The 19,631-nt window shown below is 36.0% G+C and overlaps 2 protein-coding genes and 1 long non-coding RNA gene across 4 annotated transcripts in view; 1 reads left to right on the top strand and 2 right to left on the bottom strand.

Moving 5' to 3' along the window:
• Nucleotides 1–19,631, bottom strand: part of LOC138705821 (nose resistant to fluoxetine protein 6-like) — a 358,549-nt gene that overhangs the window by 202,208 nt on the left and 136,710 nt on the right. The gene's annotated exons all lie outside the window — the stretch shown is intronic.
• Nucleotides 12,710–15,596, bottom strand: LOC138705820 (uncharacterized). The gene is made up of 3 exons (XR_011333820.1): nt 15,470–15,596; nt 14,950–15,066; nt 12,710–13,799 (listed from the first exon to the last, which is right to left on the bottom strand). It is a non-coding gene; the product is annotated as an uncharacterized lncRNA (long non-coding RNA).
• dbo (Kelch-like protein diablo) overlaps nt 15,904–19,631 on the top strand; it is a 103,551-nt gene continuing 99,823 nt past the window's right edge. Inside the window, exons 1-2 of one of the 2 annotated variants that reach the window (XM_069834482.1) lie at nt 15,904–16,065; nt 16,310–16,545. In XM_069834482.1, the coding sequence (XP_069690583.1) occupies nt 16,379–16,545 (167 nt within the window). In that variant the 5' untranslated portion in view covers nt 15,904–16,065; nt 16,310–16,378. Of the gene's footprint in view, nt 16,066–16,121; nt 16,142–16,309; nt 16,546–19,631 lie in introns of those variants that run through there. The other variant, XM_069834483.1, reaches the window with a different exon arrangement.

The following is a 19,631-nucleotide window of genomic DNA, read 5'->3' as shown; positions in this document are numbered from 1 at the left end:
AACTCTTGTATACATGTAACTCTAATCTAAATCAAATTGTTGAATTCTTTGTAAGTTCATGCATATGTATATACTCTTTTTGCTGGTTGAGTGGAAGAGAAGGCCTTACGGCCTTAACTCTGCCAGCTAAAATAAATTATTATTATTATTATTATTATTATTATTATTATTATTATTATTATTATTATTATTATTATTATTAAAATAGGACGTTTGATCCAGGGAACATTCGTGTTAGTTAGAAGGATAAATCGTTTAATATGTTACTTTATTTAAATTGTATTTAAATAATTAAATTGTGATCATTTTGGTCCAGAGAGCACTCATTTGGTGCAATGACAATTCCTTTAACATGTTTCTTATTTGTTATTACACGCAATAGTTTAATGAAGATTGACATATCATTTAGTTTTAATGTGTAAACTTTATATTACTTGCTATATGGTTCCATTGAATTATGATAATAACTTAATTTTAACCCTTGTTTTCTACGTCTTCAGTAAATGGCGCTTGGCTCACTATGGTTCTGAAACCTTCAAATAACTTAAGTAGTGATACAGCATAAACAGTGATATGTAATTATATTTCTTTCTTTCGAAAATGTAAGAATTAACGATCTCCTATGTACCATTGCTATGGAATGAATAAATGTGTTTTTTCTTCCTACTCAAAAATGTTATATTTTGCACATGGGAATTACTGCAGGAACAACGCTACAATCTGAGGCGGCGGTGAAAACGTATTGTATTGTTATTTTAAAAGTCTATCAGACCTACCAAATTTTGCATAGAATAAAACTTATCGGAAATCATTTTTAAAGAAACTTTTGTTATGTAACATTTTTCACAAAAAAAAAAAAAAAACAATAATAAGCGAGATATTTCGATTTTATTCAGGCCCCGTTAAATGAAGTATTTTGAATGCCATCCTAGATTATATATGTAACAGATATGTCGGGGTTATAGGCTTTGAGGTTAACAACTTTTGTCAGGTTTACTACTCTGCCATCTAGTTGTTACATAAGGAGTCACGTCATAATACCCATTTGAATTGCATTAGCGACTGTCCTGCCATCTTGTGTTCGTTTACGGCGGACGGGTGGCGATCCTGGCGGTTGTTCTCTTCAAAGTGCTGCCGATTTTAACATAGCGAGGAGTTATCTGTTACATATATGATCTAGGATGCCATATAGCCTAAAATCTAAATTACAACGAACTTAACTTATATTTCAATTTTCATCGAAATCCGTTCAGCCATTATCGCGTGAAAAGGTAACAAACAGACAGACAGACATACAAACAAAAATTTTAAAACAGCGATTTTCGGTCTCAGGATGAATAATTATACATGTTAACACCAATTATTTTTGGAAAAGGGAAAATTACCAGAAAATTTTCGGCTACATATTTATTATTATATTATATTATATTATATTATATTATATTATATTATATTATATTATATTATATTATATTATATTATATTATATAAAAAGTGCGTTGATAACGGATGTACTCCGATAAGAAAGTTTTTAATTTGTTGTGGGGGCTCTTGAATCTCAGAAGCAACAACCTTTACAACAGCGCAACATAATCTGCTTGGCTCATTACCCAATTTTTTTTTGCATTGCATTTATTGCATATATAGTCTATTTTATGTATTTTAACACGATTCAATTGAGCATAGTTAAAACTTGAATTATAAAATAATGGATTGTTAAGCTAACGTAGCTACTATTACTGCATACTAAATCAATACACTCTCGTTGTTCATTAATTCTCTGAGATTAAAATGAGTGTGTACATAAATGTTATTTTAAGAAATACAGAAAACGAATGTACAAAAAAGCCTATCAAATTTTCTGTGCATAGGAATAGTTTAATAGCTTTCGATTGTTGCTGTCCAAGGCCCCTTTTTCGATTGTTGTTGCCCAAGGCCCCTTATAGACGAAGTCATTTGTTATTTCATTGCACCGTCTTAGATGGCGTTATTTTAATTTTAAAACTCATTTATCTCATTAAATATCAGTCCTATCAAAATTTTGTAAAAAATAAAACTTATCGGAAATGATTTTTAAAGAAACTTTAGTTATGTAACATTTTTCACAAAAACCAATAATAAGCGAGATATTTCGATTTGTTTAATTCAGGCTCCCTTATAACCCCCCTTTTAAATAAAGTATTTTGAATGCCATATAGCCTAAAATCTAAGTTACAACGAACTTAATTTATATTCCAATTTTCATATAAATCGGTTCAGCCATTATCGCGTGAAAAGGTACCGGTAACAAACATACAGACAGACATACAAACAAAAATTTCAAAAATGCGATTTTCGGTTTCAGGGTGGTTAATTATATATGTTAGGACCAATTATTTTTGGAAAATCGAAAATTACCAGAAAAATTTCGGCTACATATTTATTATTAGTATAGGTTTCTTTTGTAGATTCAAATGAAAGTCAAATGTTCCTCAAAAGCATAAACAAATCTCAAAAGTCTGTAATTTTCTTAAAATTCAAAATTTCCTCTTAGAAGTTCCCTATTTATTTATTTACCAGAGCTTCCTCAAATTAGAGGCTGCCATTAGACAAAGCATACAAAACAAAAAAAGAACAAATAGATGATGAAAGGTAACAGAGTAAGAAAAATGGCAAACAAGTACACAAACAAATGAACAATGGCAGTTCACAGAATAAGAAAAGTTACAAACATGTAAAGAAACAATTAAAGCTAATGAGAAAAAGAAAAATGATAATGCTGCGTCAGTTTTTTTCAGTACACTGAATTGGAGTCCATATAGGTGGTTTCGTAGAATTTTGACTGACTCTCTAATAATTATGAGGAGGGACAGTTCATTTAGAAAAGATTTGTGCAGTCCTAGGGTCTTACAGAATTGAGAAGTTAGGTATCGTTCCTCTTGCTCCTAACATCAATCCCGTGACACTGATATAGTGAAGTTGGTATTTATTTTTATAATACGGCATGGTTGGAACGTAGATTGCTCGTTTCTTCTCGTGTACGTCTTCAGGCTGTCCTTTATAAGTTTCAAATCTGATGTTGGGGTCGATTGTCATACCCTAAGACAGGAATTCGCTAATGGCGATTATGTCAATGCGTCTGTTACTGTCATTGTCGGCAGTTCCGTGGACTTCTTCATAGACGGTGTACAGTATTTTAGTTTTCTAAGGTCATCGGTCAATTTAGTTCTAATTGCATAGTGCCTATGTATACGCAATGTTTCACCATAAGGGCAGACTCCCACGATATTTCCAAGGGTTTCTATCTTACTGAGGCATCGCCTGCAGTGGTTGTCTTGAGACCTACCGGGTATGGCTCTTACAGCATAAGTTAGAGGGTGTGAATTCACTGTACAGAATAACGCCTTTTCCCTTTTGAGGTAAGTTGCACCATGCGTTGTATTCTCGTTGGCGTAATTCGGTCCTAATTTTTCTGGTGTTTATTACTCCTCTTGTAGAAGTTAGGTGTTCAGTTCCATCGATTTGAAGGTTGTTCAAACAATGTTTAGTTACCTCCATTAGACATCTAGTGTTGTTTATGTACATATTATTACACATATTCAACTTCATGCAAGAGTTGACGTGCTGCAAAAAATTTCCTTACATTGGCAGCACTGTTCCCGATGTTCTACTGATTCGATTTTTATGTAATAATAAACTGAAAAGCGCACAAATGTGCATTGTTTCTACCTTAGTTAGTTTGGATTTAAGTAGTCGCGTATTGATCTTAGTCTTTTTGTGCATAGTTCTATGTGGTACCGTTCACAGACTTTACTACACAATTCACACACGCATGCTTGGGTTGGATCGTGATACGTCTTGTTGGTACAGATTAGGTGATGGAAGCCGTGGATTGTCAGTCTTGTCACGACGTGTCGCAGTTCGAAATTTGGGGTCGTCCAGGTCCGGTACCGTAGAACTCAGACCATACTTCTCTTTTCCTCTCCATGATCTTCATTTGGTTTCCATAAGCCTTGGTGTGTTGCAACAAATACCGAAGTTTGATGTCTTCTATTAGGAAAGGTTCTCTTGCTAGGAGATATACCAATCGTGATCTAGTTGTTTTTGATAGTCCAAGTGCTCTTTTTATATAGGTTGATTTTACCTTTTCTACTGCATTTAAGTTACTTTCTGTCAGATGATTCCATATAACCTCAATTCCGTAGCATAGTATCGGCATGATTTTGGCCTTGAATATGTATAGGGCTGTTTCTAGGCTGAGTTGTCGTATATTTTTTATGTCGTGCATTGCCATTACTGCTTGGGCTGTCCTCTCCGTCACGTGTTTTGTGAAGCATTTGGCGGTTGGCTGCAATGTCATTCCGAGATATTTAAAGTCTGGTGAGATTTTGATTTTTTGCCCTCTGATGCTGATTTCAGCAGCTGCGGGTGCTTTGCCCCCATTTCTAAATATCATCATTTCCGTCTTTGGTATGTTTATGTGAAACTCGTCTTTAGTGCACAATTCGTCTATTTTTTCTATTGTTTCTTGGGTTTCTGTATGTCAGTTAATCCGACGACTATATCATCTGCATATGCATAAACGTCTTTTTCTTTCTCTAGGATACGTAGGACTTCTTCAGTGGCGAGGATGTACAGCATGGGACTCATTGGGTCTCCCTGTAGAACTCCGTTCGATTGCGTTATAGGGTTTGAGATAGACAGATTGTCTGATACTGTTATTACGTTGTATTTGAGGATTGACCTGATTATTCTTGTCCAGACATTTTCTTTCCCTACTGTTTCTTCCAGTGTTTGAGTTACTAGGTCTCTTTGTAGCAGGTCGAAAGCCTTGGTAAAATCGATGAAGACTGTGTAGAACATCAGTTTTTCCTGTAGGGCTTCGTCGATGTTATTTAGTAGTAATAGTACTGCTGTCATTGTTGATCTTCCGGATCTGAAGCCCATTTGCGGTTCTGGGAGGTGACTGTCTATGCAGTCTTTTATTTGGTCTGTTATTATTTTTGAAAACATCTTGAACTGGGTATTCTCTAAGGCTATGCCTCTGTATTTGTTTGTATCCTTAGGAGCTCATTTCCCTTTATAGAGTACCTTTATTACCGAGTGTCTCCATTGGGTTGGGATTCTTCCGACTTCTAGGCACTTGTTAAATAGTTTGGTCCATATGTGTTGGAGAAAGTCTGTTGTGTCTTCTATGTGTTCATTGTGGATGTTATCAGGTCCAGCTGCTTTCTTTTTCTTTAGGGTTTTTTATAGCTTTCTTTATGTCTTCTTCTTGCAGGTGCTTCTCTGCATTATCTCCAATGGTTTTTTGGGGCTGCGTCTCTTCTTTGGGAGGGGTTTGTAGTCCTTGTGTGTTGAGTATCTTGCTGAAGTGGTCTTCCCATTCCTTCATGCCTATATTCTGTGTTTGAGCCTGCCTTCTTGGTCGTAGGGCAATGAACGGATCTTTTGTTGCTTTATCAGCGTCTCTTTTTGCTTCCCTCTCTAGATATTCCTGTTTCTTTTTCTTTTATCATTTTCTTGTAGCTTTTCCTTTCTTTTATGTACAGTTTCCTTGACTCCTCGTCCTGGGAATTTCTTCTTAACCTATGAAGCGTGCTTAGTACGATGTTTCTTTTATTATAGCATTCTGAATCAAACCATCTCTTCTCCTTCCTTGTTTCTTGGTTTGTTTGTATTGTTGCTCTTTTGAGGAGCTCTTCTATTGCTCCTGTTGCTTTTTCCTGTTTCCCTTTTTCTATTTGTGTTTCTATTTGTATTATTTGTTCCTGCTTATTTTTTTTTATTTCCTCTCTATCTATTTTTCTTCGTGCCCTTTGCATGGTCTATCTTAGGGGTGGGAGGCGGGAAGGTGTCGTCTTTAGTGTTATCTTCATTGGAATGTGTTTTCGTATCGGGTGATGCAGTCGTTCCATATAGGGAGGATGTTTCCTTTTATTTCTCCTCTGATTAATGCAATGTCGATAGTGCTTTTTCCATTGTGGCATATATATGTGGGTATTTTTGGATTGTTCAGTAGGGTGAACCCCTCTTCTTATAATGTCCTGATTACTAGTTTTGTTTTATAGTTCCCGACATCAAGTCTACAATTGAGGTCGCCTGCAATAATGGCGGGTTTGTTGTTGTCACATTGTTTGATAAGGGCGTCTATCTCGTCAATTATTTCTACTGCGTTTGTATGCGGTTGGAAGTAGGCTGCAATTATGTTGATGTTTGATGCTACTACTAGCATGCTATTTTCTTGTCTGATGACTTGCTTGGTGGGGGTCATCCATGGTTTCAGGAGGATTGTTACTCCTCCCATGGGTCGTCCTCTTTCACCCTTTTTTGCCAGTAGATGCATATTGTAGAAACCTGTGTGCTGCCAGTTGTCCACTAGGAAAGTTTCTGTTAGAATTGTTATGTCTTTGTCGTTTAGAGTGTCTGTTGGCGTTAGAGCGAGTGCGCTTTTTACTCCCTCGGAGTTCCATAGGAGTGCGTTAATTTTTTTGTTTTCCTGGTTCCCCTCTTTGTTTATTTGAGTTCCACCCCTTCTACGAAACGAAACTACGTATTATTACGTTTACAGGCCAAAATTCTGGGTCCTGTGTATTTTGTAGATATTCAAATGGGATGCCTACTTTGAAAGCTTTTGTTGCCCAATGTGTGTAGCTCTTCACATTCTATTTGTCCCGTTATTCCGTTCTTGTTGAGGCAGTTCACTACTGTGTCCTTTGTGGTGGTTTGCTTTAAACTGCCGATGTATGGCCATGCTGTTTTTCCTGCTGCTTGCATTTCTTCGTCTTTTTTGTGCCCATTATGGTGCCACTGCTACTCTGGTTTCCCGATCTATGCCATCTTCGCCTTGGAACAGTTCTCCAAGGTTCATCTAGCCATTCATCCTCATTTTTGTTTCCTTCTTGGCATTCCTGTGCGTTCTCTTGGCCCAGTTGTTGGTTTCTGTACCGTGATGGAGGGTCGTTTTCTACTGTTTTTTCCTCGTGTTCCTGCCGGTCGTTATACATTTTTTGTGTATCGACTCTTTTGGCTGTGGTTCTCTCTGGGTTTGAAAGGTTTTCCTTCTCTAGGGTTTTCTTGATCGGTTCTTGTATTATTTTTCCTAGTTGGCTGGTGAGGAAGTCCGTTACCTCTTCCATTTTTCGTGTTAATTTGTCTACTTCCGCGTGTTTTTCGTCTTTGACATGTGCTGCTTCCAGCGTGGTGTCAGTAGATGGTGCCACTTGCTGTTCCGCTTCGCAGTTGTTTACAGTTACGTTCTTCTCCGCACCAGTAGATGTCGGTGTTTGTTTGTTCTGCCCAGAGTCCGTGGATATACAGAGTAGCGCAATCACCGAGTCGGCCGCCATTGTTAGTCCTTTTCAACACGCTAGGGATAGGAATATTTGAAGTAAAACTCAGATATTTTTAATTTGAAGGGCAAAAACGTCTAAAGGATCTTCTCACATTATAGAACATTATTATCAGTGAACATAGTAATATATAAAAACTTCATTTAATAATTATTACAGCATAAATACGCATTTAAGTGTTCAATATACTCCTTCATAAACATCACAGTTATAGTTATTACAGCAGCATGAACTTAATAAATTACAAGTAACAAATGAAAACAACAATTTTTCTAATAAAATAGCAATAAATCTAAACATTTTCAACTGCATTCCTCGTGCAAACTCTCCGGCTTCCGCATATAAGGGCACACTATACTGACATTTCTCGAAGTTTATTAGTTTTAAGAGTTCACAACAGTGAAACCAATAACTACCATACTTACGAAGCTAGATTCACCAAATTTTGATCACTGGTATATCTGCTTATTAGTGACAAGTGTACAAAATTGCATCCGCCTATGATACGTGGTTCGCAGTTTATTAATTATTTTATCAAAATATTGAACAGCTTTATGTAAAAAGTCGCACTACAATTGACATTATTCTTAAGTGATTTTCACTTACATGGCTCCTTACATACAAAGCTTACTATAAGGTTTTGCTGTAAAATTAATTAGTAAATTGCTAGAATTTTTTAGTAAATAAAAAAAATTAATAGTCCTAAAAATTCCTAGTAATTTACCCATTCGCTGTACAGAAAATTCCAATAGTAACGTTTCTTCCAATGTATATAAAGAATCTTATAAGTGAATATCAATGAAAAATAATGTAAATTGTGACGCAAGGGACTTTTTGCATTAAGCAATACACTATATAATTAAGTTATTAACAAAGTGCATACCACTTATCACAGAGAGAGACGAAAGGTTGTACATGTGTTATCAACCAGATATACTAGTGATAAACATTTTGTGAGTTTAGCTTTAAAAGTATGGAAGTTAGTAATTTCATTATAATGTCCCCAAAGATACACTGATATGAGATTTTGTCATTTTTGGTAAAAAAAAATCGCTTCTTTGTTTTTACCTTTAAAAATTCATTTATGATCTAAAGATGCCCTCTGCCAATTTTCATGACCATACGACCGGTCTATCAGCTGTTTAGGGTCACATTTTAAACGGCTGCGGGCTCTGACTGTTAATTTAAATTCTCCGTCCACGACCTCCACTCTGAATTCTGCGACCATTTTGGAAATTACGCTATATTTCATACATTATTTATTATATTAGATTTCCGATTGAGCCAGTGTAGCTTCTTGATTTCTCGAAATATTTCTTCATAGAATCCAACAGGTGTTAGACCTACTTCAAAGGCTGCTTTCCTTTAAAAGATATTCAGTTACAAAGGAGAGCACAACTCTTATCTAAAGGAAAATTCCACTTGTTGCTAGTAGCCATAACAACATGTTTTCCGTGCTTGGTTTTTGTTTGTGATACAAGAAATATTTGCAAGTTTCTAACAGTTTTATTGTTAGTGTTATAATAGTGTCTATAGTCCATAGTGATTTGTAAATAATATTTATCTATTATAGTGTTTTCATAACATTACGTAATTTTTTAGTCGTCTTTATTTACTAGTGTAGGTTAGGTGTGCACAGAGTGGTAGTATATATAAGGATAAGTTCTGTATATAATATGATAATTCTATATGTTTCAAAATGCCTAGAAAATAAAAAAGACAGAGACCTGGTTAATTATTATTATCCCAAACTTTTGAAGTCAATTTTCTCCACTTTAATTTTCTGTAAATTTTGCATTGCTAAAAATGCTACTCTTTCTACAGATTCTGTACTACATGCATGATTTTTTGTAGAGGTTTTTGAATATGTTCTAAACAAAACTTACTATCAGTATTATACCTAACACTCTTTTTTTTTGTTGTTCTTGTTGTTTAGTCAATTGTCCGAAGACAGATTTGAACCTCATAAGTACCACCAATAAGGCATCACTCATGAGAAAACTAGGCCAGGAGATAATGGGGTAGGGTGGCAAGTTTCTTTCCCCCTCCAATGCATACTTCGCCGATTAGCTACATATTCCACTAATCACACTTCAGATACTTACAAACAATTGTCTTCCTCTGCCACATATCGTCAAGTGAGATGTACTGTCTGATTATATATTCTATGCATATCAGCCAGAAGAGGTATTTTTTAATATTAAGTTTTTTACGCTCGAGTTGAATTTTTCTGTTTTTACACTTTTAGTGCATTAAATATGTTTAATTATTTTTTAGTAAAATAAAGAGGAAAATTGTACAGTAAGTTTCGTTTCTGAAGGTCTGGCACGTATGTAGACAAAAATTCTGGCCAAAATAGTAGCAATTTTTGAAAACCTAAATTTGCACAATTTAAAATTACAAATTAAAAGTACAAAATTTCATAAATCTACTTAGAATAGTTTAGAAAATTGAAATTTCACATCAGTCTAACCTTAATAGGGTTTCTAGTTTCTACGGTCTTTGTATTTTCTAATCGAGCCAAACAATACAATCTTGTCTCAAGAATAAATTCAGAACTTCACAAATATATTATGTCATTCTTACAAATAGCAAATAGGATTAAATTCAGAAATGCTTGATTTGAAAGGGAGAAGATGGTAAAAATTTGACACTGATACTAATTGGTACGTGACTTTCATTTGTTTTATGTAGAAATATCATTGCTGAATCAACTTAAATTCTAGATTAGTTTTATAAAAATATTTTGGGGCCCAAATTTTGAAAAAATAAATGTCAAAATACAGTCATTCATTAATCTCACAATGTATGCTCGCTTAGGTAGCGGATCGTTCCTTTTTATATTTATAGTCACTTCTTTCCTTTTTCCTTATTTCTTTCACCTTGTCACAGAGAAAACAAATGTGCGCTTTTTTCAGTTCTCTGTGAACAGTTCTGAACCAAGAGGAGTAGAATAGAATATTTCTACTCCTCTTGTTCTGAACACAGTAGCATTGCATTTTTTCGCACTTAAATTACATTCTTTCCCTATACAACTGTATACTGCATAGCGCGCGCTGGACTAACAATGGCGGATTTGTCGGCATTTGCCGGCTCAAACGATTGCGGTACTCTGGATATCCACGGACTCTGGTTCTGCCATCGCCGGCTGCCGGAGAATATAGCAGCCGGCGATGGACACTGTAGTTCTGCCTTTTTTTTTAATTCTTCTTTGATTTTGATGCAGTATCGGACTTCTAGGGTCACTGACTGCACTATTGTGTTCTTGTTTCTTGTGTTATTACTTCACAAAATCTCTTCTTCGAACAAATTCGAAGACGTTGATGTCCTTGGAAAAAAAAAAAGTTTGGAAATTTTTTTGTGCTTACTCACACTGTATCACAAGACCATCAGTTAGATTACTACCCAATATCAAAAATAGCCATTTTCGGCGTTCTGTACAGTCTGAAGTCATCTACATCATAGTCTCCAATTCTTTTAATGAAGTAATTTGGGCTTCTTTGAAGTAGACTGTAAAACCATAGACAAATGACAGAAAGATCTGCAGCTCAATGCTAAAACGATGCCAACATAGGCTGCCAGGACGACCGTAGAGCCATCTGTAGTCTTGTGTAAACAAGATCGGTAACAGCATTTTTACCACCCACCTCTACTACTCTATCGGTAACTACATTTACTACTATACCAGCCCATTCTATTTACTAGTAGGTACAGAATGAATTATTTCTTTTAAAACACTTCACTTTTGGTGAAAATGTTTGAATGCAAATTTTATTGTTTTTCATTTTGTATGATATGCAATATTGCGTATATACCTTGTAAAAGGCAGATTTCAATTTGGAAAAAAAAATCACAACAATGTACAGCACTTTGATTATAACTTTATCCTCCTTTCCCAGCTCAGCCGCCTGTAACAATAATCATTAGTTCTCAGCTTTGTATTTCAGTTTGGAAAGGAATGGAAAGGAACCTTTAGGGATTTAAATTTCCTTCTTCTACATTTTTTAAGCTAGCGACTTAATTTCTGTATACAGGAACCTCTTGTTATTAGTATTAATGTCCCTAAGTTCCATCAGTACCAGTTGGAAAGTTTATGGTTCATTATTTTATTTTCACCTATTTTAAAACATATCTATTCCCAAAAAATAGAAGTTACTGGTCTGACAAAAAATTGACATGCATATAATTTAACAGCAGAACCATAATTTGAATTTCGAATATATGGGTGACCAGAATGCAGAGAGTTAAAAATCTTTAATTCAATTTTTGTGTCTGACTATATATTGTAGTGAATACCTCAGAAAGTGACCTCAGTGTCTAAAGTTTAGAATAGTTGTTTCCCCTTTATTTGGATTAAAAGTCACTGGTTCTATATTGTAGGGTAATATATTTGACGTTATTGTGTGTTTGGAACATTTCAAGTGAAATATCGTTTTAGTGTGACAGACATTTATGAAGACGAATGGAAAACTGACAGACTACGAGAAACAATTCTAAGGAGCATTCACATGTTTTGAAAAGTATTTCAGCTTTTGTACAGAAACCTTGAAAAGGCTTTGAAAGTAACTTAATGGTAATTCAAGCTGCCTCACAGCTCACAGGTGGGGCTGGGCTAGTCATAACTTATCGGGATTTGTATGCCCTAATTGTTGTCACAATTCTTATGTTTTGAAGGGAACATGTCCCATGTCACATAACTCAACGCGTGAGGGACGCTAACGAAACAGGTGTTCCTCCCTCAATGGCTGTTGTTCCCTATATAAGTTTTGACTCGCCCTGACCCCTAGCTCATTTGTGACTTCTTGTTTCCGCGCTCACTTGCGTATTGTGTGTTTCTTCGCTCATTTGTGACTTCTTGTTTCCGCGCTCACTTGCGTATTCTGCGCTAGTCGACGCTACATTCTGTAACTTTGTATCTGTTTTCATTTAAGACTTAAATTCTGTGACTAAGCTTCAGCTATCATTTCGGCCTGATATCATTAGAACCGTTAATAAACGTGAGCTAGCACAGTAATCCTTCTATTTATTTCTTCAACTCAACTCAACTCATCTTCCAACATCTGGGGTCGTCGCCGGTACATCGAGAATTACGTACAACCTACGTCTTCGAAGTAAGTCCGTCGATCCTGGGACTGCAGCCTGGGACACGACAATATTTCACTTATTAATTTTGAAAATATTAACTTTACCCAAAAAAGTCTCAGCAGTGTTGTTAACCATACTTGGCAGAATATGCTGTAAAATTGTCAACATTTTAGCATGAAATCTGTTGAAGCCTGTATTATTTGAATCAGGAAATGGAGTAAAAGTAAAATGCGAGAATGACTACCATCACAGAAATCTGTTTGTAATTGTGAAACTAAACTAAACGAATTTTGAGGAAGATGTTGATTATAAACTTTGCCCCACATAAAAATGAAAAGTCACGGACAATTTTAATTCTGCAAATTGTATTTTTTTCGAAATTTAACCAAAATTTCTCTCATCTCCCTCCACAGATCCATACTACCCTCATATTTCACACAGCCGCCTCCTCCTCTACAGCACAATATGTATTGAGCTGAGCAAGCGTAGTTACAAATGAACACAATAGACACAATACTGTTACAGAAATATTTATTTGTAAAGTAATATAAAAGAACGTGGAAGAAGCACAAAGAACACAAAATATATTGTACAGGTATTATTACTAAATTATCAAAATATTAAGGAACAACTCTCAGTGATCATTATTACTATTATTATGCATTCGTCTGGCTTTTAAAAGCCACTTTATTCATGCACTAATAAGGCCATTTTTGAATAGAACATACTTAAAATGTGGATCACAGCATCTGCACACTCTGTGAGTCTCTGTAGTGATTCTTTTACATTTACATACTTTTATTAATATCAGAAATACACAGTACATTGTCGATTACACAGATCAATTAGGGATTAAATTGCTATAAAATTGATTTATCTAGCCTATGTATGAATTGCTATTTTCTTACAATTATATATATGAGGTAGAGCGGAAAGTAACGCACAATAATTTTTTTCGGCATTGGTATTGCAGCTGGGATGTTGACATTTCACCGAGATATTGTTTGAAGTTTTCGCTACAGACATGATTTGTTTTGCATGTGCAGCTCTAGCAAGAGAAGCATGAACTACGCAACAAAGATGGCGCACATGTTACTGTCGTCAACTTGTGAAGAGCTGTGAAGTGTTGTGGGATTTTTGTGGGCTAAAGGACATAACCTGAGTGAAATTCACAGGGACATGTGTGGCATGTACAGAGAAGACTGTATGGACCGTAGCAACATCTCTTCATAGACAGCCGTGAGAACTGTGTGATTCGCCTCATTCCGAGTGGCCGGGAACAGCTGCAACCCAGTGAAATGTTGAAATGTCACAGGCATTGAGGCATCAATTTTGAACAACCGGCAGATCCATACACCTATACTTTCTGCTCAATGTACAGCCCTGTAAAATATAGAAATATTAATTAGAATTACCAGTAAATAGAATTGGCCTACTCTAGTATCACACAACCTTGGGTCTACATATATTCTGGGGCATTTAAGAACTACGAATTTTATGATACTGTTCGAAACTCTAAATTCATGTATCCTACAGATCGACTCTCTTTCTAGGTCTATGATTATGTTACTAGCAAAGTATGCAATTAGGTAATTACTTTGTAGAATTTCTAGGCATTTTTGACAATGCCTGAAAGTCCTAGGCAAAGTACGAAGTAACACACTGCTTAGAAATTTTACACACACAATGTCGGCTTTGTTTTCAACAACAATTTGTGAAATGGGAGTATCCGAGTTTGAATATGCAAATGCAAAATGACTGTTGCGCATTCTCAGATACTTTCATTTCAAGTAGGTTGTCTAGCGACAGGAAACCTTTTTATATTAAACATAGTATTTTTCCTGAAAAGCTACACCAAGGGAGACACAGTTTCCTCTTGTTTCACTGGATTCTGTGTTATTTATATGTGTGATTTTAGTTTCCACTATGATAAAAATTCTATGATATCTCTTTATACTTATGTATTGTTGTAGCTCCCACCCCCGTATTTGTTACAATGTTACTCATTTATTAGCAACATAACATGCGAGAGGCCACACTTAATTATGTTACTGGGGAAATTGTCCATTTCTCTAGTATTGCGTCCTTAAACTCTCTAGTGTTATATTTGTAAGAAGTGGGGAGAGGGGGCTACAACACTGCATTATAATATACCGTACAGGTAGGCATTAAACGATTTTTATGCTGAAAGTATTTGTGGCTGCAAACTAAAACCACGTGTTTTACATTATATAAATAAATATAAAATATAATTATAAACCTCACACAAACCTGTGAAGCAATAGAAGATTGCACTTTATTTGGTGTAGCTGTTCTGGGCAACTACTATTAATATTGTTATTATCATAAAACATGTTTGACTATTGCAATATTGCACAGCTAAGCATGTGTTTAAATGTTAGGTTAGGTTTTTGCATATAAAAAAAACTCACCTAAAAACATTGCAATATTACTCTCTGTAGGTACAAATACAGGAGTAATTTACAGAAATATAGATTAAGTAAACAATATTACTCACAGATCACAAACTTACCTCTCAACATTTTTCGGGAAGCGGAAAAATGATACGTTCGGATCCCTTCTATTTGACCCCAGACAACCAGGCACAGAGCAAGTTTTTACACTGGCTGGGGTGGTTGTCTGTGACATGCTGGAATGATAGACAACACTAAAGTGATTTTTCTTACATCCCTAATAAGTAATTAAATAATACATACATATTATGTATTTAATTCTTGCATATTTTGCTTGAAACGTATCAATCATGTCACTTCACAAGAACTTTAATCACAATGTATTAAAACTACATCACAATAATTATTCATTTATATTTATAATTTCAGCAAATAAATCTCCATTTGTAAAATTATAAGTAAATAAATATCAACTCCTTCCCCGAGCAGAATAGATGAACACGTGTACCACACGTTAACAAAAGACACGAATAATACATAAATACATAAAAAACAACACAATAATTCTCATTATGTTTCATTTATAATCTCAGATAATACATTTCCATTTGCAAAATAAGTACATAAATATCATCTTACCTCAAAAGAAGAAAACGCGTGTAGCACAAAACTTCTGAGTGACATTGACCAAACCACGTTGAAATTGAAATTAAAACACATAAGCAAAACATATAAACGCAGAATTCGACTCGCAGATCGATTTGTTGATTTGTTTGCCATCTATTAAGAAAATTTTGCTTACACCCCTCTGTAGATGTCTCTCATTGCAAGTTGTAAGTACTCCTAATCTAGCTGCAGCCCCCCCTGCGCGAGTATCTGTGTCAACGAGTTAGAAAGAGAAAGATTTTCTAACTCGTTGATCTGTGTCGATTGCAAATATCCGGGCGCAGAATAAGATAGCCACAGATCACACGAGAGACTTCTTCCATGCACATACGTGCGCATTTCAGTGTTCATCATTGCAAATATCGATTTATATCGTTCGAAACTGACTTTGAGTATATCGTAAAATATCGCAGTACCTTAATCGATTGAAGGAAAATGTCCCAGTGACAATTGTAATTAGTTTATAGTTAAATGCGTTATAAACTTATATTTAGGTATATTTTAGATAGTCTGATACCATTCCGAACTCATAAAATACTCTCATTTTAGTGAAATACTTCATAACAAAGGTACGTAAGGTAACATGTCCCAGATACAGCCCATTGATTAAAAATTCGTAGCTGAATTGCTACCGAAGAACAAGAAGTATAGTTCGTACCTTCAAATTTATTATCTAATTGTATTAATGTGTGAAATGATGTTTTTTCGGAATAAATGTAGGGAAAATTTCAGTATACTGTCTTAGACTAGTGACGTGGCTTCACAGCTGAAAAATATAGATCATAGGTTAAGACTGACTTCATTATATTTTAGATTGACTCAGTGTGGGGTTGGGCCTCACCTCCCCTGCGCCTGCACTTGGCCCAGCACCCTCGAAGCAGGATGGGGGAAATGGTCATAGGGGAGCGGCCCCCATCTCCTGCTCGCCTTGCTCATACTTCAGAGAAACATCCTCGAGGAACGTTAACTGAATTAAATGTCTTGCGTCGCCATCGTGAACTATGTGATGTTGTCTTGAATGTTGGCTCTAGGAAAATCTTCGCACATAGGTTTGTAAATAACTTCGTAAATTCTTATTAATTAGGTCTACATAAGCGTAAAACTAATAATTTTAAGTTTAGGTTATGTTTTGCTTAGATTTTGAACTAACACAAACGAATAAGGGACACCATTTACCTACTGCTACAGAATGGAGTAAGTTTGATGGCAGAATCTCAAAGACTGATATAGTTAGGCTCTTTAAGAGGTATCAAATGCACATAATAATGAATGAACGACGAGATCCAGCCGCTGGACCATACATTCAGATTATGCGAATACGATGACATTCATTGTTATACTGCCTGTTACAATTAACATGATTCTTTCTGTAAGCATATCCACACGAACTTACGTTTTAGGGATGTAAATTACAGGAGACGTTTTAACAGGCTGCAAAATCATGTTTAATACGTGACAAATTACTCAGATGTAAGTTTTATGAGATCTTTTAATGTAGGCATACACAAAATCATCTTAGAGAAATTTTTCACTGAAGTAATATAACATTTTCTGGGTATTTCTGTACTATTGCGCTAAAGTACGAATGTATACCCATTTTATATAGTCCACTTTGATTCTAATCGAGTCATATGTAGGTACCGTAAACAAAAGAAAAATTGAGTGTCGGTACCAATTTCACACCAAAACAAGGGTGGAAAGTTATGAAAGTGTGGTTGACAGAGAGGCGGTATCTCATACCTTGCGTGTAAGCTTTTTGGTAAGTACATAGAAGGCGAGTTTTTGTAAGGTCAAGTATCAGTGTTAGGTTAGGTTTGGTTAGTTCAGGTTTTTGGTACGCATTGCTTATTCGCATTTTGGTTGATATATGGGTATGGATATATATCGATCTTCCTTTGGTAATACAATTGTAAAGAATTATCATATCCACTAAGAGCAGTCCTTGGTAGATGTTCTGTTCTATGTTCGTGCGCGCTACCGAACAGGGGCAGCGGCATTTCCCGTAAGGTTAGAGTCCAATTTAGGTGTGTGTATATTAGGGTGTATCGAAAAAAAACTTTTCTTGAAAAATGAAGGTGGCTAGTGCGGAAAAGTTGCTATTTGTGGCAGAAAGAACGTAGAAAAAAATAAAATAGTAATTCGACAATATCCTGTGTCTCCGCATCAGCCCTAAAGTTTTGCGAGCTTAATGCTCTATGTCTGTTTTCAAATTTTATTTCGTAGTGCAACTCTTCGCCTATTTCTTTTTTAATTTACACTAAAAAATAACCCAGGGCTCACTACGAAGAGGTGGTTGCACTTCCAGCCCCATCCCTCCACCCACCCTTAGTAATATACTCTGGTGTCAAATGTTGATTTATGCTGCATACTCAGACTTCGTTCGAAGCATGGCATTTCTCAGCTATGCACACTAAATTATGTGAAGGGTTACTACAGCTCACATACAAGTGGAGAATCCAGTAAGCAGTTGTAAGTCATCGAGATTGAACAACTGGCCCTGGTTTCTTCCTTCAAGCTCTATTGGACAATGGCCAGAATGAACGACTTGGTAGATCCCCAGAAGATACTCCTGGTCAGTAGGCCTACTAAGATCGGAGATACGTTCCACGTTAATTTTGTGGATCCAGGATACTTCAATAACTTTGAAATTCGCCATGATTTGTCTCACAATGGAGTAACTCTTCTCCGATAAGTCCAGAACGTGTTTCTGGACCTGTAGTGATACCAGCAAGATGTTTCATGAGATAGCGGTGTCGAAGTTCATTTACATGGAGAAGACAAATTATTCGTTGTAGTGGCCTGCCGATTTCCTTTTTGATGCACACCATCGATCCGTTCTTTCTTCCTGTATTTGTAGAGGCTCCATCATAACCAAGTGCTGCTAGGGGCGATACATCTAATTTACTTGCCTTTAAAAATTGAAGCACGGCTCTTCAAATCTGATGTCCATGTCCAGAGAAAGGGGAGACATGTCGAATATACTTTGAATGTGGTTCTTCTAATAAAGTTATAATTATGCTCCTCTTCTTTTTCTTGGCGATATAATCCATTGTCCTTTTTCTCCTGTGTTAGTGCCCTGTCCTTACGACCATCAAAATATACTGTTTGAATGAACTTATTATTAGGTGTTTCTTCTTTCTGAATTTTATCTCCAATCTTCATTTCTCTCGTGACCATCTAGTATAAGACCCTTATTCCTAGCAGATATTATTCTCGCGCTTGTAGCCTAGCTGTCGCAATTAGAGCCACATTACTCTTCAAGGTGCCTATCTGAAGGCTGCTGAAGATAATTTTGGTAGAGGCAAGTGAGCCTGAGCACCAGAAGGCTTCGATTCGAAGTCAGAATACACACTCCTTCACTGCTGTTCCGAGTGGTGCGAAGGCAAGACTCAGAGCTTGTATCTGATGTCTATTTTTCTTTTCCTCTGAATTCAAGTCGCACTTCTTCAGATCGTTGGCGAATGGGCCTCTTCGCTTTCCTCTCTTCACAATGTCGATATTATCAAAAATCATATTTCGTTAATTTTTCTGATCCATTAGAAAGGATACTCCTATGAATGGAACTTTCCTACTTAACTCACATTCACAGAGACTTTCCGGGTCCGGGCACTTACAAGTGCATATATCAAAAAATTTTCGACCTTTATTAATAAAAGCTTATTCATGCGCCCTTGAGGTTAGCCCATTTCATTAGTACGATTTCAGAATATTCCGATATTTACTATGATACTATTTCATCTTTTCCACTACTCTTCGATTGCTGATGGTAGGAAGGCTTGCTGTTTTTCAAACCTTGATAAGTCTGTCGGCAGTAACATGAGCGATGTCTTTTACTGAATGGTGTTTTCCACCTAGTTCGTTTGTCTTTAAATCTCTGATCCAAAAAAATGTGTTATCACATCTTTATAGGTTGGAAGTTGCGACTCTCTTATCAGTCCTGGTATATCGAACAAAGGACTCAGCAGTACGGCAGTACGAATTATTTTTTCCACACATGACAACACGATGCATAAGAACTATTGCGTGTACCACTAAACCACTGATATGATAAACGATTTCACAGAAACAACAGCGATATAAACCTGGCCAGCATAGCCTACGAAATACGACTGCTGGGCAGATTCTACCCTGACTG

The sequence above is a fragment of the Periplaneta americana genome, chromosome 9, assembly GCF_040183065.1.
Source record: "Periplaneta americana isolate PAMFEO1 chromosome 9, P.americana_PAMFEO1_priV1, whole genome shotgun sequence".
NCBI classification, from domain to species: Eukaryota; Metazoa; Arthropoda; class Insecta; order Blattodea; family Blattidae; genus Periplaneta; species Periplaneta americana.
The sequence above is the reverse complement of the archived record's forward strand: the minus strand, read 5'-3'. Positions and strand labels throughout refer to the sequence as shown.